Source organism: Pan paniscus, chromosome 17 (genome assembly GCF_029289425.2).
Source record: "Pan paniscus chromosome 17, NHGRI_mPanPan1-v2.0_pri, whole genome shotgun sequence".
NCBI lineage: Eukaryota > Metazoa > Chordata > Mammalia > Primates > Hominidae > Pan > Pan paniscus.
In genome coordinates, this window is record NC_073266.2 from 27,554,881 (window position 1) to 27,582,677 (window position 27,797).

Genomic DNA, 27,797 nt, shown 5'->3' on the forward strand with positions numbered 1-27,797 from the left:
CCTATTTCCTTTTTTTTTTTTTTTTTTTGAGACGGAGTCTCGCTCTGTCGCCCAGGCTGGAGTGCACTGGCGCAATCTCGGCTCACTGCAAGCTCTGCCTCCTGGGTTCACGCCATTCTCCCCTCTCAGCCTCCCGAGTAGCTGGGACTACAGGCACCTGCCACCACGCCCGGCTAATTTTTTGTGTTTTTAGTAGAGACAGGGTTTCATCATGTTAGCCAGGATGGTCTCGATATCATATACAATATTTTACTAAAACTCTGTCTAAATATATACAGAGTCTCTCTTAGGTAAAACTTTTACCTCTTAGATCACATCCATGCAAGGGTGGAATGCTGTATTCATGACCTTGTGCTTAGCACAATGCCCTAATGCAAAGAAGATATAAAATAAACATTTGTTGCACTTAATTTAATAGACAGTTTGTAAGCCAGGATTTTATGTCAAATTTTTTTGTCTGCATAACCAAGAAGGACTTGAGGAGTTTGCACCAGCCTACCTCAATATCATTCGATAGCAGAGAAAGTCTTTGAAGACAGAGTATTTTATTAAGATGGAGCAATCATTTCCTGTATAAAAGGAAGAGTACTTTAGAAATATGTAAATTATTGTATTACATAAAAGACTTATTGCCCTTAATTCAGAAGGGATATATTAAGTAGTTACAATTTGTTGGTTACAGATTGGATTTTCCTTTCACCTTGAGCGTACACTTTTAGAAGTTACATGTGCATTTAAAAATGTTTAAATGTATTAGTTTGTTCTCATGCTGCTGATAAAGACATACCCGAGACTGGGTAATTTATAAAGAAAGAGAGGTTTAATGGACTCACAGTTCCACGTGGCTGAGGAGGCCCCACACTCATGGCAGAAGGTGAAAGGCACGTCTTATGTGGCGGCAGGCAAGAGAGAATGAGAGCCAAGTGAAAGGCGAACCCCCTTATAAAAACATCAGATCTGGGCCAGGTGTGGTGGCTCACGCCTGTAATCCCAGCATTTTGGGAGGCTGAGGCGAGTAGATCACCTGAAGTCAGGAGTTCGAGACCAGCCTGGCTATTATGGTGAAATCCTGTCTCTACTAAAAATACAAAGAAATTAGCCAGGTATGGTGTTGGGCACCTGTAATACCAGCTACTCGGGAGGCTGAGGCAGGAGAATCGCTTGAGCCTGGGACGTGGGGGTTGCAGTGAGCCGAGGTTGCACCACTGCACTTCAGCCTGGGAGACAGAGCGAGGCTCCATCTCAGAAAAAAAAAAAAAAAATCAGATCTCCTGAGACTTACTCACTACCATAAGAACCATATGGAGGAAACCAACCCCAGGATTCAGTTATCCCTCACCGGGTTCCTCCCACAACACTATTAGCAGTGTGGTTATCAGAGTAGGCAGTGATGTTTAGCATTTTTACTTTTTCATTCAGAGGTCTTAGGATTTGAGGATAGACATTGCATCATTCTATTGCTGTAGTGAATTAGGAGTGACTCACCTTATGTGGGGTGGTTGAGAGACTTTTTTTCAGCAGAGATTATGTGGAAGGCCATGGCAGAGAAGTAAACAATCCTGCATACCACACCTCACCCCCAACTCTTTTTGGCAGTAGGTGGCGAGCAGAACTGAACCAACAGGAACCTTCTTCTCAGACATGAGGTGGAGGCCGGTGATGCCGGACCTCATACAGCAAGGATCAGTGAACTAACATCCTGAATTTGTGAGCCATGAGACCTGAGAGGGTGTCACTCAGAGGGCAAATGGCAAACCCTGGTCAGTTGTCTACTCAGTAGCACAGGGAGGCAGCAACATTAAATTAGGAAGTCAGGGAGGCCTCACATACGGCTTCCAGTGGCTTCTCCCAGATGCTGTTTATTGACCTGCTTGCCATAAACAGAGAGAAAATTGTTTTCACTCGGCCATCATGAGAAATGTTTGGGTTTGAAAACTTCTCTGCACTCTGCTCTGACCAGTTAAATATATTTATTTAGAAATCCACACAGATAATCGAATTCCATATTGGACTGAGTGTAATTTCAGTGAATTTGCTGGTGTTTTTGTATTAGAACACTAATGGATGGAGACTGCAGTGCAGGGAGGATAAGAAGACACCTGTCCTTAGAAATCTGAAACCCAATGGTCAGGCCTCGCCCCACATTGTCAGGTGGTCACCAGCCCCTTCCAGAAAACAGGAGTTTAATTTTTTGAAGGAAAATAGTGGTAGGTAATATGAAGGCTGCTCTGTTTGACTCATTCACTATTACTAGGACCCATGGTCTGAAGGGTTAGTGTTTGCTCCCAGTCCCCAGGAATACTAGTGTGTGTTCTGAGTCATCTGCACATTGGCCTAAGTTACTTTTCTTTTCTTTCTTTCTTTTTTTTTTGTTTTCTTTTTTTTTTTTTTTTGAGATGAAATTTCACTCTTTTTGCTCAGGTTGGAGTGCAATGGCATGATCTCGGCTCACTGTAACCTTCGCCTCCCGGGTTCAAGAGATTCTCTTGCCTCAGCCTCCCAAGTAGCTGGGATTACAGGCAAACGCCACCACGCCCGGGTAATTTTCTGTATTTTTAGTAAAGACAGGGTTTCACCATGTTGGCCAGGCTGATCTCGAACTCCTGACCTCAGGTGATCTGCCCACCTCAGCCTTCCAAAGTGCTGGGATTACAGGCGTGAGCCTGCCCGCGCCTGGCCCTGAGTTTTAGAGACAGACAGAAACAACATCATCAGCACCCATTACACCTGTTGCTGGTAGTCCATTGGGTAGAGATGAAATGTGCAGGTCAGAGGGAGCGCCCCATTTCCCAGGTGTTAAACTGAGGATCACTCCAATGCAAATCCTGAGTGAGGCAACCCCACAATCACCAACCCCACATGGCACTGCTACTGCTGCACAGGTACCCCAACAAACGGCACCATTCCCCGGCACTCTGTTCCAGCTGGGGGGCTCTGGTGTGGTCACTGAACAACCTCATGAGGCCACTGACTTTCTTTTTTGACTTACTATTATTATTATTATTTTTGAGACGGAGTCTTGCTCTGTTGCCCAGGCTGGAGTGCTGTGGTGCAATCTCGGCTCACTGCAACCTCTGCCACCCAGGTTCAAGCGATTCTCCTGCCTCAGCCTCCCGAGTAGCTGTTATTACAGGTGCGCACCAACATACCCAGCTAATTTTTGTATTTTTAGTAGAAATGGGGTTTCACCATGTTGGCCAGGCTGGTCTCGATCTCCTGACCTCAAGTGATCCACCCACCTTGGCCTCCCAAAGTGCTGGGATTACAGGCATGAGCCACCATGCCCGGCCATGAGGCCGTTGACTTTCTACCAAATAACCTGGTGGGAGCTAGAAGCCAGTGGCACCTAAGTGCCTGGAGGACACATGTTGCCTCTGGGCAAATGACAGCCCACTGAGGCTTCAGGGGGAGGAATGACCATGCAAGAGCACGGGCAAATTCTTCATTACAGACTCTCATCTCAGGAAAGAGAGGGAGGGATTGTGGGATCTGCAGACATCTAACATCAAAATGTTAGTGGTGGCAGGTACCCCGAGTTGCTGGCAGCGAATCTATACGGGTCTACAGCAACTTCAATTCTTCCCTCCTCAGATGAAAGAATCTGACTGAGGGGCACAAGGCAGAAAAAGAGGCCAAGGCAAGATTTAGAGCAAGAGTGAACATTTATTAAAAAGCTTTAGAGCAGGAATGAAACGAAAGTAAATTACTCTTGGAAGGGGTCAAGTAGGCATCTTGGAGGACAGATGTGTGGTTTGAGCTTTTGACTTGGGGTTTTATGCGTCGGCATACTTCCGGAGTCTTGCGCCCCTTCTTTCCTGATTCTTCTTCCCTTGGGGTGGGCTGCCCACATGCACAGCTGCCTGCCCGCACTTGGGAAGAGAGCATGCGCAGTGCCTTCACTGGAGTTGTTTGCATGATCACTTGAGGCGTGCTTCCCTTTACCTGCGAAATGTCCCTGGAAGGTCATACTCTGCTATTTTGCCTTTTTTTTCTTTTTTTGGGATGGAGTTTTGCTCTTATTGCCCAGGCTGGAGTTTAGTGGGGTGATCTCAGCTCACTGCCAGCTCCGCCTTCCGAATTCAAGTGATTTTCCTGCCTCAGCCTCCCAAGTAGTTGGGATTACAGGCGTCCACCACCACGCCTGGCTAATTTTTTTTTATTTTTAGTACAGAGGGGGTTTCTCCATGTTGGCCAGGCTGGTCTCAACTCCTGACCTCAGGTGATCCGCCCCCATCGGCCTCCCAAAGTGCTGGGATTACAGGTGTGAGCCACCGCACTTGGCCCATTTTGCCTCTTAATGCACATGCTTAAGCCCATTCACCCAACTCCTGGGATTTTATCAGGAAGCTGCTGATCACCAGTTTCGGGTGTCTTTCTATCTATACGGAGACGGCCTTTCCCTGCTGCTGGCTGTGACCAATTACTATTTTAAAGAGACAGTTAACAACCACCTGACCATCACCTGATGCTCACCTGGCTTTCCTGGTGGCGGGTGGGGGCAACCCTCTCCTGGCTCACTCATCCCTGACTAGCTACCTACTGTAACAACAGCACCTGGGTATCAGGAGGAAGCTGCAAGGTCATCACAGTGCCTAGCATTTAGTAGATGCCCAAAGAATATTTAACAGATGTGTTTGTGAAATTGAATGCTAAAAGCAGAAATTCATTACAGTATAAACAGTTAGCTGTTACTGAACATTCGGTCCCACCAAATTTATCAACTATAATAAATGACGATTTCTTATACCATTCAATTAAAAAATGTTTGTTAAAAACGTACCTTATAGCCAACATTGAGATGAGCATGAATGATGAAGTAGGTAAGAAGAAGAAATGGTCTCATCCTGAACTGCTCACTCATCTGAAATAGATGCCCCAAAGCTCACTGTTCATATGGACAGCATTTACTTGAATTACCAAGGAATCCATGCAGAGAGACCCTTGCATCTGGATTGGAAGGGAGATAATTACTGCGGGAAGCTGGATTCATCTTGATGAATCAAAGAGGGGTCAGTATTTGCACAGGGAAGGAAAGAGTCTACAAAGGACAGGGACAGCAGTGAGGTTGAGGTGGGTGTGACCTGCCTGCACATCGCTGAGGAATCTGACCTGGCTGGAGCAGAAGGCTGTCATCTTGCAAATAAGATGGAAATGCACACTGTTCAAATGTGTAGGCATACAAATCTCAATGGCCACAGCTCACTCTGGGACTGTTTATTTTATTTTTTTTTAATTTATAAAAATAACAAATCTTTGTTTAGGAGAACATCTCATTAACCTAGCCATAATTCAATAAATCAGTGATTTTGTAATAGGTCTTGAACTACTAAAACATAATTTCCCAGAATTTTAAGCAAAGGGATTCGCAGTAGAAACAGTTTCCTCTGAATCCAGCATTGTTAATTTTATCCTGGCCATAAATTTTCTATTAGGGAAATCCCCAGGGAGAAACCACTGAAGCAGCTCTGTTGAAATACTGCAGAATAGGGCTCAAGGACCTTTACTGACCATATTTCTTTCTGAATGTTGAGATGTCAGAAAACAATGCCTACCATTTAGTACAATTTCTGTCATTTTCAACAGCTACATATTTACAGATGTAGCTTGTTTAAAATATTTCATTTGTATGAAGTACTTGTTAGATTTTGGTGGTGATTTCTTCATTTACATTTTTATGTTTTCTCAGATTTTGCTTTTCCTCTCTATTCCTACTCACCACACTTGTGGTCTTTATTGTTTCATGCTAAATTGCTTCTGTGCTTCCCTCACCCCCGCCCCTCTCCCCATCTTTCTCTCTCTCTCTCTGGTTCATTGGGGTGCAATTTACCTTCCTAAAATTCTACCCATTTTAGGTGAGTAGTTCTATGAATTTGAAAATATACACAATCATGTAACCACCACCATAGTCAGGATGTGTGTTATCTTCATTATCCCCAAAAAGATTCTCCTGCCCTCTGCAGTCAACCTCCCACCTCTTCCCCTAGCCCCTGGCAACCACTGATCTGATTTTTCTTTCTCTGGCTTTACATTTTCTGGATTGTCATGTGAATGGAATCATGGATTCTATGGCCTTTTGTGTCTGGCTTTTTTCACATGGCATAAACCTTTTAGATTTATCCATAGAGTCACAAGTATCCATACTTGATTCCTGTTTAATTAATTAATTTTTATTTATAAATAATACATAATAATTGTACATATTTATGGGGTACATTGTGATAATTCCCCTTTATTGCTAATGGTATTCCATTATATAGATATTATATAATCAGTTATCTGCTGATTGGTTGGTCGATAATTGGGTTGTTTTCAGTTTGGGGCAATTATGAGTAGAGCTGCTATGAATGTTTGCAGGCAGGTGGTTGTGTGGACATCACATTTTTCTTTCACTCTAGGAGTCTCTTAATTGGCTGTTCTATCTTCAGTCTGACTGCCTATCAATCCTGCATTACCCTAAATGTTTACCGAACCCATTTCTGAAAATTAAAGCACACTTGAACTGCATGAAGAAACATATTTAAAGATATTCTTGGGTGATTCTATTTGTAGTATGTCTACCACTCTATTATATGTGCTTTACAAATTTATATTTTCATTTATTTGCTTAACAGAAGCTTTACCTTTTGACAGTTAAAAACTCAGAGCTATTTATCACTCATTTGATTACTATTTTATTTCTGAAAAATTTGGAATTTTTTATAGCTAACTACTTTTAGCTTCTTATAATAGATTTGAGTACAGCCTTTGAGATCCCTCACCTGCAATCTCAAAATTGCAATGCTCTGAAAACATTTTAGCCTAGTTTTGTGATGGCAAAACCTGACCTGAAGTCACCTGGTAGCTGAAGGGAGACCATTCCTGTGAGTGTGAATTGTCCTCATGTGTGTGTTTGAACAGGGCCAATGCCTAGTGTCTGCATCAAGTGGTACATCATGTATGTAACATGTGTCTTTCTGCATTCTGGAAAAGGATGAATTTTGAAGTACATTTGGCTCCAAGAGATTTGGAAAGAGGATTTGTACTGTCTTCATCTGTTCCCTACACAACTGCCTTACTTGTTTGATGATGGTAGTCAAACTTTTTACTGTGACCGCAGGAAGCAATGCACTTTCTTTTATTTTTTTTTAACAGAGTCTCAGTCTGTCTCCCAGGCTGGAGTGCAGTGGCGCAATCTCGCTCACTGCAACCTCTGCCTCCCGGGTTCAAGGGATTCTCCTGCCTCAGTCTCCCAAGTAGCTGGGATTACAGGTGCGCACCACCACACCCAGCTAATTTTTGTATTTTTAGTAGAGACAGGGTTTCACCATGTTGCTCTCGAACTCCTGGCCTTAAGTAATCCACCAGCCTTGGCCTCCCAAAGTATTGGGATTATAGGCGTGAGCCACTGCTTCCAGCCAGCAATGCACTTTCTGTTTTGATCTGGTACAACACGTGATTTCAAACTTTCAAAGGGGAAAAAAAAGTTTCTCTTACCACTTGCAAGGAGATTTGATATATTTTTTATTTCCTTTGTTCTATTATATTACAGAAAAAATAAAGTACTGGTTGATTCCCACTAAGTTTATTTTATAATATGCTAATTATTCGTGACCTGCATTTGGAAAAACACCAGGCTAAACACCAGTGCTCAGCAGGAGGGATGGTAAGCTCAGAAGCAAATTAGAAGTTTATTCCTTGATATGGTTTGGCTGTGTCACCACCCAGATCTCATCTTGAACCGTAGTTCCCATAATCCCCATGTGTCATGGGAAGAACCTGGTGGGAGGTAATTGAATCATGGGGGCGGTTACCTCCATGCTGTTCTCATGATAGCGAGTGAGTTCTCATGAGATCTGATGGTTTTCTAAGGGGATTTCCCCCCACTTCACACTGCATGTCTCTTGCTGCCTCCATATGAAGAAGGATGTGTTTGCTTCTTCTTCTGCCATGATTTTAAGTTTCCTGAGGCCTCCCCAGCCATGCTGAACTGTAAGTAAATTAAATCTCTTTCCTTTATAAATCCAGTATTGGGTATGTCTTTATTAGCAGCATGAGAACAGACTAATATATTCTTGTTATAGCTGCTCACTCTAAGCTGTTCCCTGAAAAAAATGGCAAATGCTATATTTCATGGCACTTGCAGACTCAGCCACATTGACAAATGAGGCCTGCTCTGCCTTAGAAATGTGTACTGTGGATTACATTCATAATCCTCACACTTTAGTTCAAGCAAATGGAGACCCTGAGACTGTGTCCTCACTAAATAGGAGTAAATCACTGGCTTCCCCCATATGGGCTGTAGTTTAAACACAGAAGATTTTACTGGCTTTCCATTTTGCAGTACTTCACAAGAGCTTTGCTAGCCAATTAAAGCATCACAGTAGGAGCTGGTCAGTTGGAGTTTGATGGGGGAGCAGATTTGCTCTGTTATGGGATAAAGAATTTATCTCAGGAATTAGGCTGTGTATAATTATGGACAGTGCTGGGGGAGCCAAGGTCCAAGAGGAAAGACAGAGACATGGTGACTAACCAGTCAACCTGAGACGTCAGCAGTTAAAGTGGGACCCCGATGGGGAGCCCCTGGAAAGGTCCTTGGGAGCTCTTTCTTCTATGTGGCTACCACATCCACGAGGTGGCAGCCAAGCATCTGGCAGTGGACCTGGGGCTGCTGTGGTCCCCTGGGCAGCTCTTAGGGAGGAGAATAAGGATGAGGGACCCTACCTGACACCTCCTTGTTAGTCTGTCATCCACTGTGTAAAGAGCTTCAGAAACAGTTGTCCTGCTTCACTTGTACCTTCCAGGTCACACACAGGTAGATGTCTCTTTGGCCATTTCTAATTCAGAGCCACGAAATGTTGGGATTTTGGGGACAGTCCTCAGCTTGACCAAGTTGATAAAGAACAACCCAGCACCTATGAGGTTACTGTAAAATGCAGATTATTATTCTAAATGCCCTTAACCATCATCTTCCAAAATCATAGTCTAAATACTCATGATTAATTTCCCGAATCTGCAAATAAAGACATTAGAGTCACATTTTATAGTTTTCAGGGTCAACCATTGTGTCCAAAAGCCTTAAAATAATTCATTATCAAAATCCAAAGATTTCTCAAGGTAGCTTAACAAGAACACTCTTACTTCTACTAAATAGGCAGCAGTTCAGATTAAATTGCTGCTATTTTCCTTATCTTGAACATTTGCTCAGTGGTAGTTTATTCAACAGACAAGTTACAGAAAGGGGAAAAAACTGATAGTACTTGGGGAAGGATGAAAGCTGAATTTGAAACCTAGGAGACTGCAGGTGGCGGAAGTACCTGTGCACACCTGGGCGGACCTGTGTCTGTCCTCCTCTCTCTTCTCCATCTCTTCTCTTTCAGCCTCTTTTTACCAAGAATCAATAAACTGCCTTTCCATTTTTCCTTCCTTCCTTTTCCCATCAAGAATTGAGATTTTGGTGTCCACAAAGTGTGCACATTAGGATCATGAAATGACCCCTTGAATTGTTGGCTGTAGCAGCATGCCAGGTTTCTGAAAAATTGGGTTGTTGAGGGAGAGGGGTTGCATGGAGGTGTTGGTGGAAGTGTACCCTGTATGAGAAAGTGGCTCTGTCTCGGGGGTTGCAGAAGTGACAGCTGGATGTGGCAGTTGCTATGGATTGGGAATTAGTTACATTAAGCAAATCACTGTTGGGGAACTTAACTAAATATATTAAGGATAATGGGAGCCATGTTTGTCACTATCAGAGCAAAGATTACAAAGCAGAGGCTAGAAAGAATCCTGAACAGTTAAACTCAAGTTGAAAGTACCAGAATGAACACGTGGGTTTTAAAAACACAGATACACAAGAAGATATGGAAATAGTTGTAAAGGCCTATGCGTGTGTGTGGAAATATATGCAAAGGACTCTGTCAAATAAGAGGACCCAGAAGCAATGTCGCCCCCGTAACAATGCCACTCCAAGTGTCCAGCTCTGAATACCAGGGTGCACAAAAAGAAAATAGGGCTTTCTGAAGGAATGGAGCCCAGAGAGTAGAAAGGCTTGGAGCAGAGAAAGTAGAAGATAGGCCTAAAAACCTTACTGTGTCAGAAAGTAGGAGAATGCACAGTGAATGACAAGGACATTTCCCAGGAGCCAGCGTGGAGGGGCCCTCACAACTCAGGGGCAATTTCAGCATCAGAATTGTAGTTTCAAATACAGTCTATCTAATAAAAGGGAAGTTCATGCATCCACACTGATATTACTTAGCTAAGAAATTGATTTATTGGAGGTAAGAGGAAGTGCTTACTTGCAGCCAAATACCAATTCATATTTAGGGGCACCAATGACCACTATTAGGCAGCCATCATGACAGTTAATACAGGCAGGAGTCATTAATGTCTGCTAAAGTTGGTGGGTGGAAGCTTGATAAGGCAGAGGACATTGATGCAATTTCAGAATATATCAAATCATATACATAGTAATGTATATGATTTGATATATCACAAAGTTCAAATCACATACAAAGTAAACATGATGACCCAGCAGACAAAGCTGGTGCACACCAACTCAACCAGGTGATCACGGTGGGATGGGCTGGGGACGTGTGCCTCCCAGTGTGTTGAACTGAGAGCAGTACAGCACCATGTCTGTGTATGTTTTACAAGAATTCATGAGCCAGGTTGAGGGTCACCCTCCATAATGAAAGACGGTACTCATTCAGATTGTCAAGGGCATGAAAGACAAAGAAAGACTGAGGAGTTGTCCCAGAATGAAGGAGACTAGTGAGACACAAAAAACTGAATGCAACACATGCTTCCCAATGGGATCCCAGGCACAAACAAGTACAAGATGCTGTGAGTATGTGTGGCAAAATGTGAATGGACTGCACATTGGATGGCAGTGTTGTGTCAATGCTGGTTTCCTGTTTGGGAAGATTGTATGGTGGTTGATATGGTTTGGGTATTTGTCCCCACCCAAATCTCATGTTGAATTGTAATCCCCAATGCTGGAGGTGGAGCCTGGTGGGAGGTGTTTGGGTCATAGGGCTGGATCTCTCCGTGGCTTGGTGCTGTCTTTGTGATAGCAAGTTCTCAGTAGATCTGGTCATTTAAAAATGTGTGTCGGCCGGGCGTGGTGGCTCACTCCTGTAATCCCAGAACTTTGGGAGGCTGAGGTGGGCAGATCACGAGGTCAGGAGATTGAGACCATTGTGGCTAACAAGGTGAAATCCTGTCTCTACTAAAAATACAAAAAATTAGCCAGGTGTGCTAGTGCACACCTGTAGTCCCAGCTTATTAGGAGACTGAGGCAGGAGGATCGCTTGAACCTAGGAGGCGGAGGTTGCAGTGAGCCGAGATTCCGCCACTGCACTCCAGCCTGGTCAACACAGCGAGACTCTGTCTCAAAAAAAAAAAAAAAAAAAAAGTGTGTCACCTCCCCACTCTCCCACAACTCTCCGTCTCTCTTGCTCCTGCTCTGGGCATGTGATGTGCCTGTTTCCCCTTTTACCTTCTGCCACGATTGAAAACTTTCTGAGGACTCCCTAGACACCAAGCAAATGCCAGCACCGTGGTTCCTGTAAAGCCTTCAGAACCGTAAGCCAATTAAACTTCTTTTCTTTACAAATTATTCAATCTCAGGTATTCCTTTACAGCAAGACAAGAAAGGCCTAATACAGTGATAATTTATTAGAGGGTCCTTATTTGGGGAAAGTACAGTAGTTCCCCCTGATCAGCCGTTTCACTTTCCATGGTTTCAGTTACTTATGGTCAACTGTGGTCTGAAAATAGGTGAGCACAGCACAATAAGATATTTTGAGAAAAAGAAAGAGAGATCACATTCACATAAATTTTATCATGGTATAATGTTATAATTACTGTAATTTATTATTAGTTATTGTTAATCTCTTGCTGTGCCTAATTTATAAATTAAACTGTATCATAGGCATATATGTATAGGAGAAACATCATATGTATATAATGTGTATATGCATATATATATACATGGTTTGGATATTTGTCCCCACCCAAATCTCATGTTGAATTGTAATCCCCAATGCTGGAGATTACATATATATATATATATACACACACACACACACATATATATATATATGTGTATATGTGTATATATATATGTATGTATAGGGTTTGGTACCATCTGCAGTTTCAAGCATCCACTGGGGTTCTTGAAATGTCTCATCCCAGGATGAGGGTGGATACTGCACACACACTGCAGTTGTCTTGTCTTTACTTATCTGACACAAATGCGCAAAATGCACAAATGCACAAAACACCATCAGCACACACTTCCTGAATATGGACTGAGCTTCCACTTGCTTGGTTCACCACACTTTGTGTGTGTGTGTGTTAGTGATTTTGTCTTTTTATCCATCTCCAAAACTGCTTGTCCTATTTACACATTCTCTTTTGCGTGAGGTTTTCTTCGGATTCTGGCTTTATTTTCTTCTTGATTCTTTGCACTTGACATTTTGTTTGCTCCTTGCTTCTAAACCTATGTACTTGACTTGAATAGGAACAAACCCTGGCTCATTTTTAATCCACGCCCACAGCCCTGACCACTCCCAAGCCCAGCTTCTGCTACTCATCTGAAATTCTTCTAGCAGGCCATTTATGAGCAGAGCAAATAGCTTGGTTTACTCTCAAATTCTTAGGAGGGATGCATTATGTTTTTTCACTTTGTAATTCAGGAAAGCGAGAAGCGAAATAACTTGCCTTATGTTCACATAACAAGAGAGTGACTTATAAATGTTCCCCAATACCTCTCCAAACACTTAGGAAAACAGTCAAGGTTCCCAATGACCCTGACCGTGGTACCTTTCAAACCTCCCTCCTACCATTTGTTCTCATTTCTAGATGACAACAAAATCATTTTGCTTATAATCCCGTGGACACATCATGTTGTTTCAGACTGCCTTCAAACCCCACCACATACTTCACCAACTGAGGGAACTGTTCCTATCACCTCCTTGACAAATACAGTGTTTTATTCCCTTTTTATTTATTGATTTGTTTTTGAGACAGAGTCTCGCTCTGTCATCCAGGCTGGAGTGCAGTGGCTCAATCTCGGCTCACTGCAAGCTCCACCTCCCGGGTTCATGCCATTCTCCTGCCTCAGCCTCCTGAGTAGCTAGGACTACAGGCACCTGCCACCACTCCCAGCTAATTTTTTGTATTTTTAGTAGAGACAGGGTTTCACCGTGTTAGCCAGGATGGTCTCGATCTCCTGAGCTCATGATCCGCCAGCCTCGGCCTCCCAAAGTGCTGGGATTACAGGCATGAGCCACCACGCCCGGCTTTATTCCCTCTTTATGCTGAGCTTGCCACACACGTGTGGTGTTGCATTCATCTGTTTTTCGGGAATGTATTTTCTTCCATATCAGCCTCTCCTAAGATACACAGGCCTATACAAAGCACACTGGCTTTCTCAGCACTGTCAGCCTAGGGCTTGGCAAAATGTCTATGATATGATAGACGCTCACAAATATTTGTGGAATTAAATGAGAAGGAATGGGTCCAGTTTGTGGTCTTTAACTCCAAAGTTCATGCTGTTTTCGCTCTTCCTTGTTATCTTCTAGTAGTGACATACAAAGATTCTTGCTTTTTTCTCCTGACCCAGTGTTTATAAAGAGGATAAATGTGCTACTCTGTTGGAGCCACCCACTGTGTATCTTATCTTCTTTTAGTAAAATTAATTTTAGTTCATTTTTCTCAAGTTATTCGATGCACTAATTCCAGCAGGGGGACATGTGATGTGAAGCACTGCGTTCACTGCCAGTGTGGTAGAAGGATAGAGATTTCTGCTAGTCGTTAATGGTGTCCTTATACCTCACCTCCACGAAGCAGGCGGCTCAGTAGCCAGGCAATGTGGCCAGTGCTTTGCTTCTCACTTGGAAGGCAAGCCATTTCAGGATGTGAGCCATGTGGTGTGGCTCTGTTTTTGTGCCTGTTATGGTGGAATTTTCCCCTTTGTCATATATAAAGGATTTGAGGACTCCAAACAATAAGCTATACAAATAACTAGGGTTGGAGGAGGACGGAATATCCCTTGCAAACACACAGAAAGTAAGTAAGAAAAAGACAAATGCATTGCAGCACTAATCACAATAGCCAAAACAGGAAATCAACCTGTGTCCATCAATGGATGAATAAAGAAAATGTGGAATAAATACTCAATGGAATATTATTCAGCCGTAAAAGGAAGGAAATCCTTTCATTTGCGACAACCTGGATTAATCTAGAGGACATTAGATAAGCCAGGCGTAGAAAGACAAATATCACATCATCACGATTACATGTAAATGTAAAATCTAAAGAAGTAGGACTCATAGGCCAGTTGCGGTCGCTCACGCCTGTAATCCCAGCACTTTGGGAGGCCGAGGCGGGTGGATCACAAGGTCAGGAGATCAAGACCATCCTGGCTAACACAGTGAAACCCCGTATCTACTAAAAATACAAAAAAATTAGCCAGGCGTGGTGGTGGGCACCTGTAGTCCCAGCTACTCAGGAGGCTGAGGCAGGAGAATAGCATGAGCCTGGGAGGTGGAGTTTGCAGTGAGCCAAGATGGTGCCACTGCACTCCAGCCTAGGCGACAGATTGAGACTCCGTCTCAAAAAAAAAAAAAAAAAGAAGTAGGACTCATAGAAACAGGGTAAACTGATACTTACCAAGGGCTGAGGTGGGGAGGATTGGAGAGATGTTCGTCAAATGATGCCAAATTTCAGGTACACCAGGAAGAATAAGTTCAAGACCTCTAGTGTACATCATGGTGACTCTAGTTACTAATGTATTGTATTCTTGGAAATTGCTTAGAGAGTAGATTTTAAGTGTCCTTCCCATGAAAAGAAGATAAGTATGTGAGATGATGTCTGTGTTGACTCACTTGATTTCATAATTCCATAATGTATTTCTCTAATGTATAGTTATATATGTATATCTAACGTATGCCTAGTTACATAATAAATATCTATAGTTTTTATTTGTAAGTTCAAGAATAACAGTAACAATAGCAACAAGAGGTGCTGGTGAGCATATGGAGTAAAGGAAACCCTTGTACACTCTTGGTGGGAATGTAGATTAGTGCAGCCATTATGGAGAACAGTATGGACTTCCTCAAAAACTAAAAACAGAACTACCATAAGACCCAGCAATCCCATTGCTGGGTATATACCCAAGAGAAAGGAAATTTGTATGTCAAGGAGATATTTATACTCCCTTGTTTATTTCAGCACTATATACAATAGCCAAGATATAGAATCAACCTGTGTCCATCAACAGATAAATGGATAAAGAAAATGTGGTACATAGGCCTGGTGCAGTGGCTCACGCCTGTAATCTCAGCTCTTTGGGAGGCTGAGTTGGGCGGATCACAAGGTCAGGAGATCGAGACCATCCTGGCCAACATGGTGAAACCATGTCTCTACCAAAAATATAAAAATTAGCTGGAGGTGGTGGCAGGCACCTGTTGTCCCAGCTACTCAGGAAGCTGAGGCAGGAGAATCGCTTGGACCCAGGAGGTGGTGGTTGCAGTGAGCCGAGATCACACCACTGCACTCCAGCCTGGTGACAGGGCAAGACTCCATCTCAAAAAAAAAAAAAAAAAGAAAAAGAAAATGTGGTACATATGCACAATGGAATGTTATTTAGCCATGAAAAAATAGTGCAATCTTGTCAGGATAGAATTGCAGGTGATTATGTTAAATGAAATAAGCCATGCACAGAAAGACAACCATCCCATGTCCTCATTCATATGTGGGAGCTAAAATAATGGATCTCATAAAAATAGAGTAGATTGGTGGTTACCAGAGGCCAGGGAGGAAAGGAGAAGGAGGAGATGATGGGAAAACATGTTTTAAATGAAAACCTTTGCATAAAAAAGAAAGAATTGTCTTTCTGATAACATGCTTCCTGTATTTCATATGTTTGAATGTAGTTGTATGTATAAAATGAAGTTAATATATTAGATTTTTAATGTCCTTACTAAATACAATTTGTCAATTCCCAAATGTTGTTTTTGAAATATTACTAGTTGAGATTAAAAGATTTGAAACTAGAAAGGAAGGCAGAAGTCAAATGCAAGAAGAGGCAGAACAGTTCTCTCAAGTTGGGCAGGGGGTAACTGGAGAAAGGCCTTGGGTCACTGAATTTTTGTCATTATTTTTCTTAAGCAATAAGAAAGTATTTCTGAGGGGATTTCAGGATCAAGAGAGGCCACTGTGGCCTTCTCCTGGCGATAGTCCTGCCGTGGTCACGGAATCAGCCAAGTAAACACATGGGGAGCTCTCGGATGCCTAGAGAAGGTGACAGGATGAGAGACGAGTGGATACTGTGTATGACCTCATCCGTACCTAAATATTGCCCTCAACAAGTTAAGAAGGCACACATTCGTTTTGATTAGGATACGTGTAAAAGAGGTGGGTGAAAATTCAAAGTGATAGAAACTGCATCAGCAGAGATCTGGATGTTGGAATGACTCTGTCACTGTCGTGGGATGATGAGGAGCCTGGAAGAAAGAGTGTCAGTTTAGAATCAGCAAGAAGTGAGATTGAAGATGGCAAAAAAAAGAGCACTGTCGTGGGGCTGATCACCAGGCTGAGGGAGGACTTTGGATTTGACGCTCTAGGTTTTGGGGTATTTTTAAAGACTTATCTAAGAGAGTCACAGGACAAAAGGAGTGAGTTTTATTGTTTTGGAGTTTTTTGTTGTTGTTGTTATTCAATTCTTTTGTTTGTTGTAGTCATTCAATAGCAGCAGTTGTGTGTTGGTAAACGTTTAACAATTGGCTCTCTAGGGAAAAAAATACTGATTTGCAGCATTTATACCAGTTTCCATGATCTGATGCTCCCACTGTGGTAGACTCTAAGCTAGTAATAATCTTTCATGGAGCACAGAATTGGGAAGAGTCAGTCCCAGGCAGTTTCAGCAAACTCCTGAGGAGCAGAGTGCATAAAGTCAAGTAAGCGCTGGTCCCCTTGGCCCAGCATCCTACTCTCACCTCTGTGAATGCCCTCCGCCAAGGCCAGGGAGTTAGGACTCTTTTAACAGACCTGCTGCCTCATAAATAACCAGTATACCCTTTTAGGAGAATAAAGTACTGTGTGTTCCGAATGGAAATTAGCAACTCTCACAGTGAGGATAGTAGATTCAAATACTCAATCCGTGTGGCACTCACACAAATCCAGCCACCAATGTAAAATACATCATACATACATACATATCTATGTATTTCCTGAAAATCCAGCAACAATTCATACCTTAGGGTAATTAGATATCTGCATTTAATGACTGTTTTGTGGTTTAAAAAATGGTACCTAATTTCACAGGAACAAGCTAACTGTTTGTTTTCGCTAATGCATCATTAACTTTGGAATCCCTTGATTTGAATATTGGAAGTGATTCTCAATAAATGTTACATTTCTTTCCAGAGTTTGTAATCTAAACCTTTCTCTATTTACACCAAATGTATTAGTCTTGCCACACACATGACTTGATATATGAGGTCAGATAGTAAATAAACATAGTCTCTGTCTCTCATATCAAAATTATATATATATACATATATATATATATGATATGTGGGAAGCAGTTGAAATGGAAATCAGGGGTCTTACCATTTTATTGAGTTTTTGCTATTATATATACATTCACTTTATTTGTCTGCCTTTAAAGTTATTGAAGCCAAGTGACTAAAGACACCTGCATCAGAGTCATATTTAAGTTTAAGACAAACAAAAGTAGACTATCTCTCAGCGTGTGAACTTCAGAAGCCACTAGGGAACCATCTTAATAGTTCCTATTTGTTTAAACAATGCTCATTTGACATTTTAGTCATGTTGTTGTAATTCAGTTGAAGGTGACCTTTCTCCCAACTCTGATTTGCCCCCCAAAAGTTATTCTTTGTGAACTTCTGAAGATGACTGTGATGGTCCTCTCGCCTGGATGCCTCCCAGCAATACTCCGACATTTTTCTTCTTTTCTGGTCTCATCTAAATTTCATTGCCGCCTTATTTTGGGTATTCATGGTAGAAATGAAATTTTGGAGTTGGAAAGATCCTAAGAAGTCACTTTGTAAGGTGAGAAATTGAAACTTAGAAAAATAAAGTAGTCTTCCCATGCGTATCCACCTGTCTTGCTTCTTCTCTGGTCTTTGACAGGAGAATGGCAATTGAATTTGATTAATAAATTTATCAGACCAAATTCAGGCATGGCCATCAGTGCCTCAATTGGTCATTATCCCAGTCAAAGTAATTGGTGTAGTATCTTTCATATTCGTTCTACACAGGAAAATATAAGCAGTCTGACTGTTGCAGCTTTTAAAAACAGTCTGAAGTATTAAAGATACACTTTTGTATCTACCAACCAGCTTTAACCAAGCTTAAGAACTTGAGCATTACCAATACCGTTAATTGTATCCCTCTCCCCTGCACTGAAATAGGTGTTTGTCATTTTTATAGTAGTTTTTATGCATGAAACCCTAAGCAATCTATATTTTGCATATTTCTCATTTTTTTCACCATTATTATATACACTCATATTCACAGATGTAGACCTGGATCACACATGCACTTGTACTTATTTATTGCTGTGTAGTATTTGATTTGATGGATATGCCATAATTTAATGCCTAGTCTCCTCTTTATGGACAGGTAAGTTATTTAGAAATTTCAGCTTCCTTGAGTTCCTTTCAAGGGGTATAATCACTGTCTGAACAAGTAAGATCAGTATGACTCTAACAAGATTGGAGGCTGGGCATGGTGGCTCAAGCCTGTAATCCCAGCACTTTGGGAGGCCAAGGCAGGCAGATCATGAGGTCAGGAGATCGAGACCATCCTGGCTAATATGATGAAACCCCGTCTATACTAAAAATACAAAAAATTAGCCAGGCGTGGTGGCGGGTGCCTGTAGTCCTAGCTACTCAGGAGGCTGAGGCAGCAGAATGGCATGAACCCGGGAGGCGGAGCTTGCAGTGAGCCGAGGTCGCACTACTGCACTCCAGCCTGGGCAACAGCGCAAGACTCCATCTCAAAAAAAAAAAAAAAAAAAAGATTGGAAAGGACTCTTTTGCCTGTTCGAGAGAACATGAAGTTTGAGGTAGTTTAGTATGTGCTTCCGTGTAAAACACGTCATTGTCATGCACCTGGAAAACAGTGCATCTTAGGACATTTTATGGGAAAATGGACACATTGGCCTCACTGATTTATTTAAATGGGACTTCATCTACACAAAACCTGGTTAGCCTGATTCTATGCAGAATTGGCTTGAAATAAAATTTAATTTATTGTTAAATGCCCTGTAGTGTATACTTATGATTAGGTTAGAGAACCTTACACACATATTTACGCTATGCACTGTCCCTGGATAATCTAATTTACTCTCTTGACTTTAGCCAACACATGTGAGAAGAAAACTCTTGAACCCACCTCATCAGCCATGACTTTGCTCCCAGGCACAAACTCCATGTGGCTTTCAGTTTAAAGTCTCACCTCTGCACCTGAAAGTCCTAACTGCACCTGACACTCATTGTGAAAACACCACCTGCACTACCAGCAGCCACGTCACTGTTTCTCCTGTGGCCTTCATTTCCTTGGGGATCATGTTTGTCCTTTGCTTCAGGTCCTTCTGTAGTTCTGGTTATGTGATTTTTTTTTTCCAAAACATCCAAGCTTTGTATGGTCTGACCTTACCCTGTGTTTCTGACTTTACTGCCTTCATATATAACTTCACAACCAATACTCTGTGCTTAGAGACAGTGCCTGGCACATAGTAAATGCTTAATAATTTTTTTGAATTAGTGAATTAAAAATTCTGTCAAATTGAGCCATTTAATGTTCATTAGATACACTTCATTTCTTTTGTTTTTGAAATATTTTCTCCAACACATTTATTTAATAACTATGAACATATGTTTTAATGAGTTATAGCTTCCAATTTTGACAATGAAATCTGCATGTGCAAATAACTGAAACTTTATTTGTAAACTCTCTGTGATCTCCATGCCATTACCAGGCAACAGTAATGTTCCCTCCTCTTAGTGTTTGTGTATTATCTTCCCCGAGCTGAATTACAGAGCTCTTTATGGTAGGTGTCTCATCTAATTCTTCAACAGTGCTTTGCACAAACTATCATGATAAAAAGAAAAGAACAAATATTTGAAGAGGCAACGATATGTCCTGGAGCTAGCATGCATCCAGCCAGCCTTTACTGATGGTTTACACTGCACCATCTACCATGCTGGTCCCCAGGGAAATAGATGAAACAGGCAAGGGCTTCTGTTAGGCAGATTGGTAAATCAGTGAGTGACACAGTGTTAAACATCTACTGATGGAGCATGTGGGAGGGATGGTGGTCCATTCTATTCTGGAATGGGTGTGGAGGGGCAAGGTAGGAAGGGCTTCACAGGGGAGACATGGCAGGTGTATTTTTAGAGATGAGGAGAACCTGAAGCATACTGGGAGAAGTTGGCCAAGGGAGAAGACTGCACACTTGCTCAGAGGGAAAACACTGGCACGTTCTGGGTACGTGCGTTCAGTATGGCCGGAATTTGAGGTAGAGGGAAATGATGGCAAGAGATAAGGGAAACCAGATCTGGGATGTGGAGGGCCCCTTGTCACGCTCAGGAATGTGGATGTTTCCTGGGGGCCGTGGGGTTGACATGATCAGCTTTATGTTGCTAAAAACTAAACTCTGATATTAATGTGGAGGCCTGGCTGGCAGAGGGGACAACCTGAGATGAAATCATCAGGATGCTGCTGCCGTCACCCAGAGGCCAGACCGGGCTGTGGGGATAAAGGGGAGGGCTGGGAAAGGAGACGTTAGAAGTCAGAATCTCCTCCAGTCTTTCAGTGAGAGAATGGAAGCTTCCAGGTTCTGTTTTGGTCACTAGGTTGATGACAGCCGTGTTTTCCAAAATTAGGACTATAGGAGGAAGAGCTAATTTGGAGTAAGAATAACACTGAATGGAAAATCTATGGGATACTGAAGTACAGATATCCAGTAGGAAAATGGATATATGCTAATGTTTCTCAGCGGACGAGTTGGACTGGGCATTACATTATTTGCCCTTAAAACCATTTCTTAAAAATGTAATCTAACACTATTTCATTCTAAAGAGCTAGTGTTCATGGAACAGCTTTTGGTAAATGGTGTGCTAGAAAATGTTCATTGATCTGTGATTCTGATTGAAATGAATGAATAAGTCACCATGTGGATGCTGATTAGGGCCTTGGGGATGGATATCATCCAGGGTGATCTTGTAGAGTGAGAAGAAAAATAAATGAAGAACAGAATTTTGTGGACTCATCAACAATTAAGTAGGACATAGAGAAGAGTCTGGTGGCTACAATACAATTCAGAATTTCTTAGTGGGGCTTCCCAGCAACATGAGTTTTCATGGATATTCATAGGTAGGTAGAGAATTAGAAGAGAGTGTAAGAAAACCACAGGAACAGAGATTTGAGAGTAGAAGGGGTTGGTCTTGCTTGTCAAATGCAGCATGGAGGTGGAATGTGATGAGAATTGGAATGGGTCACTTGGGCCTTGCAGTTGGGAGAGCAGGGGAAGCCCCTGAGAGGGCATTTTCTGAGCAGTGGTGGGTTGAGGAGGCCTGTTGCATTAGGTGGATGATGGGCAAGGGGAGCCCATGTAGTGAGTGTTGGCTCCAAACACAAAGTGAGAAAGTAAAAAGCCTGAGCTTGCTGTCAGGCTCTGTCTCCAACTGTGTATTTGAACCAGGCATTCAAAACTCATTGGTTTCCACATTCTGTAAGATGAGGAAATGGACTAGACTATTTCTAATTCTCATCCAGCTCCATAACTTCAATGACTGACTTAGTGAACGGATGGGTAGTTGGGTGATTAGATGAGGGAATGAAATGAGATTTACCGACTTCCAAATTATTAAAGACTTATTAAAAACTAAATGTATAGAGAAGGTATGTGTATAATTATGTATGTTAGTATAGTTTCCAAATTATTCATTCATTTCAAAGAGAAACAGAGACCAAGGAAGATTCTGTAGCCCAGCACTTCCCAAAAGCTCCTTGCACACTAGCTCTGTCGCATGTAATAGTCTTAGAAGAAACTGGTAAGAAATGGTTTTCAGGTCAAATAAATGTAACTGTTTTACTACAGAACTTCTCAAGTCTTTTAGTATAATAGTATGCATTGTGAGTTTCTCACATTGACTGGACCAATGACTGTTTCTTTTTTCTCTTTTGTCTTGTTTTGTTTTGTTTTAATGGAATGCATTTCTGAGGACTGGCATTCTGATGAATGTACTTTAGTAAGCACTGAAGAAGGAAACACGATTGATAAGATGGTCTCCAAATGACATATCAGTCAGACTATGACCTGTTTATTGTGCATACTTTTCAAAAGTATCATTGTTTCTGCAATGGCAGTATTATGAATGCACTGCTTTGTTAACTCAGCAAGCCAAGAGTAGTAGTTAATAGTTTAGCACCTCTATAGCTGAATGATTCCATTCTAAGTAGGGGTCGCAGCCCAATTCTGGATTCAGTAGCTAAATTCTATCACAGCAGGTGGAGTAATTGCTTTAGCAAACTACATTCATTTATTCCCTTAATATATGTATGTTATAAAATGTCTCTTTTGGGACCAAGAAGCACAAAGCTGAGACTGTTGCCTCAAAGTGATGTTTGCAAATTGGGGCTTAATGCAATCCACAGGTGGGAAAGATATAAGGCTCTGGCTTTCTTGCTCTGTCTGTTGTGGTGTAAGAAGCAGCTGAGGCCACAGCTGGAGTTCTTGTTACTTTAATATAAGAAGTCTTTTTCTCTCGACTGTACTTGGATGGTGCTTTTCATAAAATGACACAGTCAATTTGTTTTCCATGAAAGAGCTATAATAATCGATTGCCAAAAATCCACCTGAGTAGTACCAACCTACTACTACTCCTGACCTCAGCGCCACACCGAAACAGCCACCCAAGCCTGGCCTTTTTTCTTACTGGTCTCTTTTCTTGATCCCCATTTTTTCTCATTCCTTGATCCCCATTTTTTCTCATTCTAATGGTATTAATTCTAGTTTACCCTTTTCAATCATGTTAGGTAGACTTTAAAAGTATACAATGAATCTCTGCAATTTTCCTATGATGAATTCATTCATCAGATTTCATTACTATAATATAAATGTAGTTTGGATGAAGCTCTCTTAATTGGATTTTCTTACTCTTTCTCCAAATGAAAGGAATTTGCTGTATTTTAAGACCTTTAACACAAGCATTTTTTTAAAATGGGGTAAGAGTTTAGAGGCGATTTGTAAAAATTAAGCTTTCACAGGACAGTTCCTCTTCCAGATCATTTTTTAAGTTGATTTGTAATAATTGTACATATTTTGGGGTACATGTGATATTTGATACATTCATACAATATAAAGTGATCAAATCAGGGTAATTGGGGTATCCATCACCTCAAACATTTACCATTTCTTTGTGTTGGGAATATTTTAAATCTTCTAGCTATTTTGAAATATATAATAAACTATTATTAATAATATAGTCATCCTACTGTGCTATTGAACATTAGAACTTATTCCTTTTATATAACTCTATTTTTATTCTCATTAACCAACTACTCCTCGCTCCCCCTTCCTGCCATCCTTCTCAGCCTTTGGTTACCACCTCTCTGTATTCTCTGCCTCTATGAGATCCACTTTTTTAGCTCAGACATATGAATGAGAACATTGTCTTTGTGTGTCTGACTTATTTCACTTAAAATAATGACCTCTGGTTTCTTCCATGTTGCTGCAAATTACAGGATTTCATTCTTTTTTATGGCTGAATAATATTCCATTGTGTATATACAGCACATTTTCTTGATCCCTGATTCTTGAGTGTTGATGGACACTCAAGTTGATTCCATATCTTGACTATTGTGAATAGTGCCGCAGTAAATATAGAAGTGCAGATATCTCTTAGATATACTAATTTCCTTTCTTTTGAGTATATACCTAGCCGTGGGATTGCTGGATCATATGGTAGTTCTATTTTTAAGTTTTCGAGGAACCTCCATGCTGTTTTCTATAGTAGCTACACTATTATACATTTCCACCAACAGTATACAGGGGTTCCTCTTTCTCCACATCCTTGTCAGCATTTTTTTTTTTTGTCTTTTTGATAATAACCATTCTAACTAGGGTGAGAAGATAACTCGTTGTGGTTTTGATTTGCATTTCCTTGATGATGAGTGATGCTGAGCATCTTTTTACATAAGCTGTTGTCCATTTGTATGTCTTCTTTTGAGAAATGTCTATTTCAGTCATTTGCCTGTTTTTAATTGGTTGTTTATTTTTACTATTAGATTGTTTCAGCTTCTTATATATTCCGATTATTAATTCCTTTCAGCTGGATAGTTTTCAAATATTTTTTCCAATTATCTAGGTTGTCTTTCCACTCTGTTGATTATTTCCTTTGCTGGGCAGAAACTCTTTAGCTTGATATAATCCCATTTGTCTACTTTTGCTTTTGTTGCCTGTGCTTTTGAGGTCTTACCCAAAAAAACTTTGTCCAGACTAATGTTCTGAAATGTTTCCACTGTGTTTTTTTCTAGTAGTTTCATATTTTCTTCTAGTAGTTTTATAGTTTTCTTCTAGCAGTTTTCATGTTTTCTTCTAGTAGTGTCATAGTTTCAGGCTAGACCATTTTTTAAAGCAAATCTGATTAGATTGAAGATTGATTCCTAGGAGATCCTAGATTAGAAGACTCTTTAATTAAGTTTTAATTTTTATGTATATTATAGTAACAAATACGTGGAAACATTCTATTTATAACAGTAGTTGACTAGTTAAATAAATACCGTCTATCCATTAGTATGATGATATATAAAAATAAATCATCAATGAGTTGTAAAAATGTTAATGACATGTTAAATGAACAAATCAGCTTGCAAACAGTAGGTAAATAATGAACTTAGTTTTGTTAACTATAAATGTGCACATCCATGTATAGAAGGAAGATTGGAAAGGAAGGCCATGTGGATACATACATGGGAAAGCGGTTGAAAGCATAAAAGTGAACGTAGGGAGAATGGAGTATAATTCTGTTCTCTATGTGGCTTTTGGGAAGTTAGATTGCCTTTTGAAGCCTTAAGTCTTTTCACGTGTAAAAGGATAATAATGCCTAACTCAATATGATGGTTGGTTGGATTAATTAATAATGTGTCTAAAGCTCTTAGCACGAAGTAACTGCTCAGAAAATGGTAGGTATTATTGATAACTTTTATTTTCCAAAATATTAACAGTAGCCATTTCTAGATGCCAAGGTTCTTGCTATTTAATATTTTTAAATGTTTTCACCAAAATATAATATATAATGTAAACGAATACAGTGTGTAATCACTTAAAGTGCATATGAATATGTATATATGTGTGTATGTATTTACATGGTATATTGCCCTATCTTTTGCTTCCTTTCCCTAAGTAAGTTGTATCTCTGATAAACATTTTTTCAAAGACTTAACCCTCCTTTGAAGTTCTATGCTTGATTTTTCCATGGATCGTCTTATCTTCCCCAGAAGTTTTAATGCTGGTACAGACTCTTGACTCCTCTACCTGTATCCTCCCTATTTTAAACTCATTTTGTAAACCTAAGTCTGTATAACTTTTTCTTCATATCACCTAGTCATTTCATTAGCTTTTTCTTGTTACAGCTTATTTTATATTATATGAGTGAGCAGAGAACATGCCAGGAATCGCTCTTCATGTGGCTTTAATAATAGTAATAGGTACTGTGGTTACAGCACTACACATCACTAGAGCACTGCAAGCCCAGTCGCTCAGTGTTGCAAAGGCACACAGGGCAGGCGTCTAGCACCGGATGAGGGACATGGCTGGCCCGTGTCGTGTGCTGAATGGTGTGAGAAGTCTGCCAGTGCCTATTAAGCTCTGGTGTCTTGCAGCAGAGTGAGCTTAGCCAGAACACATTTCAGCTGAGGTGATGTGTGCTGGCCAACTATGCTGGCAACTCAGTATACTGCCTCTCATTCCCGTATTCATTACCACTGGACGCCTCCCAAAATCACAGATGGCGTTTGTATTACCTTCCCAGACAGATCTCTCTTCCTTTTCCAGTTGAAGCCCTTTCTACTCTCCACTTCACCTTCTGGCCTTTGCTGCCTGCTATATTATTAAATATATTTGTTTCAGGATCTCAATTATAACAAAAATGCCCTATATGTGTGAAAATTATCTAAATGTCAATTGATGCTGCTCTTCTCAAAATGTAGGCTTAGTGAAAATATGTGCTTCATTCTTTACAAAGAACTTTCATGAACATTATTTCATGTATATGTATTTATATTTTCTTCTAAAACCGTGACCTAGTATCTCATGTCACTTGAACAAAATAAGGAAGGCAAATAGTATTACTTCTTCAGCACAGCAGAACAGATGGCTGTGAGAAGCCCCCAGCAGGATGCAACTACTAAGTTTCAGACTTGGACTTGAACTCAAATCTTCTAAGTTCAGTGTTGTTTCTCTGGGATTAAAAGAGAAAATGTACTGGATCCACCTTTCTTGGAACAATACAGAAGACAAAATCAACCAAGTATACAAAATAATGAAGAGGTCCTGGATTCCAGGATTACTTTAACATTTTCTCTATTTTCCTTGTATCTTTGACTTATATGAAAAGTAGAATATCTTCTAGCTGCTGGTATGTATTTAGTTTTAGACTGCTTCAGCTAGATTGCAAACAACTGCATTTGTACTGGACATGTGGTTTATTTAACAAAAACATTGTCCATTAGGACGTTTAAGGAGTGAGAATTGGTTCAAAAGTTCTTTATAATATTTCTGAAACTCTAGGGAACACTGGAATCTTCCTGAATGTGTAGATTTTGTGAGACACTGAGGTCAATAAAAAGCTTTCTTGTACCTTTTAGGGAGAAACTGAGCATCTTTTATTTTAAATCATTAAGAAGACCAAAACATCCTATAAGGCGGTTTAACCATAGAAATATAAGAACTAAATTTTCTCCCCTCCCCTTGTTTTTCCTTTATAGCTTAAAGGGAGCTGATGCTGGCAATGGGATCAGAGTGTTTGTACCTGACATCGGGATGTTCATTGCTAGTCTGACCATCTGGCTCCTCTGTAGAAACATTGTTCAGAAACCTGTGACAGACGAAGCGGCACAGAGTAACCCAGAGTTTGAAAATGAAGAATTGGTAAATCCAACTCCATGTCTCTTCCTTCTTTGATTTCTGAGGACCTTGACCCTTAATAAGTTGCAGAATTATGATAATAACAGCTGAGCATACAGAGCACGTTATGATTCACAGTGCTTGACATAAACGTTTACTGTCAAATTGCATGGCACCCTCGTGCAGTCCCAGTGGGCAGACACTCTGGTCCCCACCTTAGCCATGAGAAGACAGGCTCAGGGGTGTTCATAGGTAAGGGCCAGGCTTTGACCCACCACCCCAAACTATCACGTGATATTATCTCGGAGGCTAACCGTGCAAGGTCATACATAGTGTTATGGTTCAATTGGTCTGGGTACCTTAGTTATTGCAGAATATTTAAAGAAATAACATCTGGTAGTTTTAGGGAAAAAAATGAGTTCCTCCTTGCAGGGCAGCTTTCCAGTCTGTGCACCTTGTCCTGCTCAGTGGAGTGGTGTTAACTTGGCATGCTTTGATCAAGTTGTTTTAAAGCACTCCAAGGGGGAAAAACATACATATTTGGAAAAGTGTGAGAATTTTAAAAAGGTAAAAATAATGAACGAAATGTATGTTTGCTAGCTGGTTGAAAGGTTTCAGGAGCAACTGCTGAATTGGAAGCTTGTCCTATTTTTGTCCTTGG

General features: G+C 40.9%; 1 protein-coding gene across 4 annotated transcripts in view; it reads left to right on the forward strand.

The window, feature by feature from the left end:
* The window catches only part of PIEZO2 (piezo type mechanosensitive ion channel component 2), a 478,719-nt gene that overhangs the window by 249,885 nt on the left and 201,037 nt on the right, over positions 1-27,797 (forward strand). For all 4 annotated transcript variants that reach the window (XM_034943968.3, XM_034943967.3, XM_008959670.5 and 1 more), the window contains exon 5: positions 26,998-27,160. In XM_034943968.3, coding sequence (XP_034799859.2) covers positions 26,998-27,160 — 163 coding nt within the window. The remainder of the gene's footprint in view (positions 1-26,997; positions 27,161-27,797) is intronic.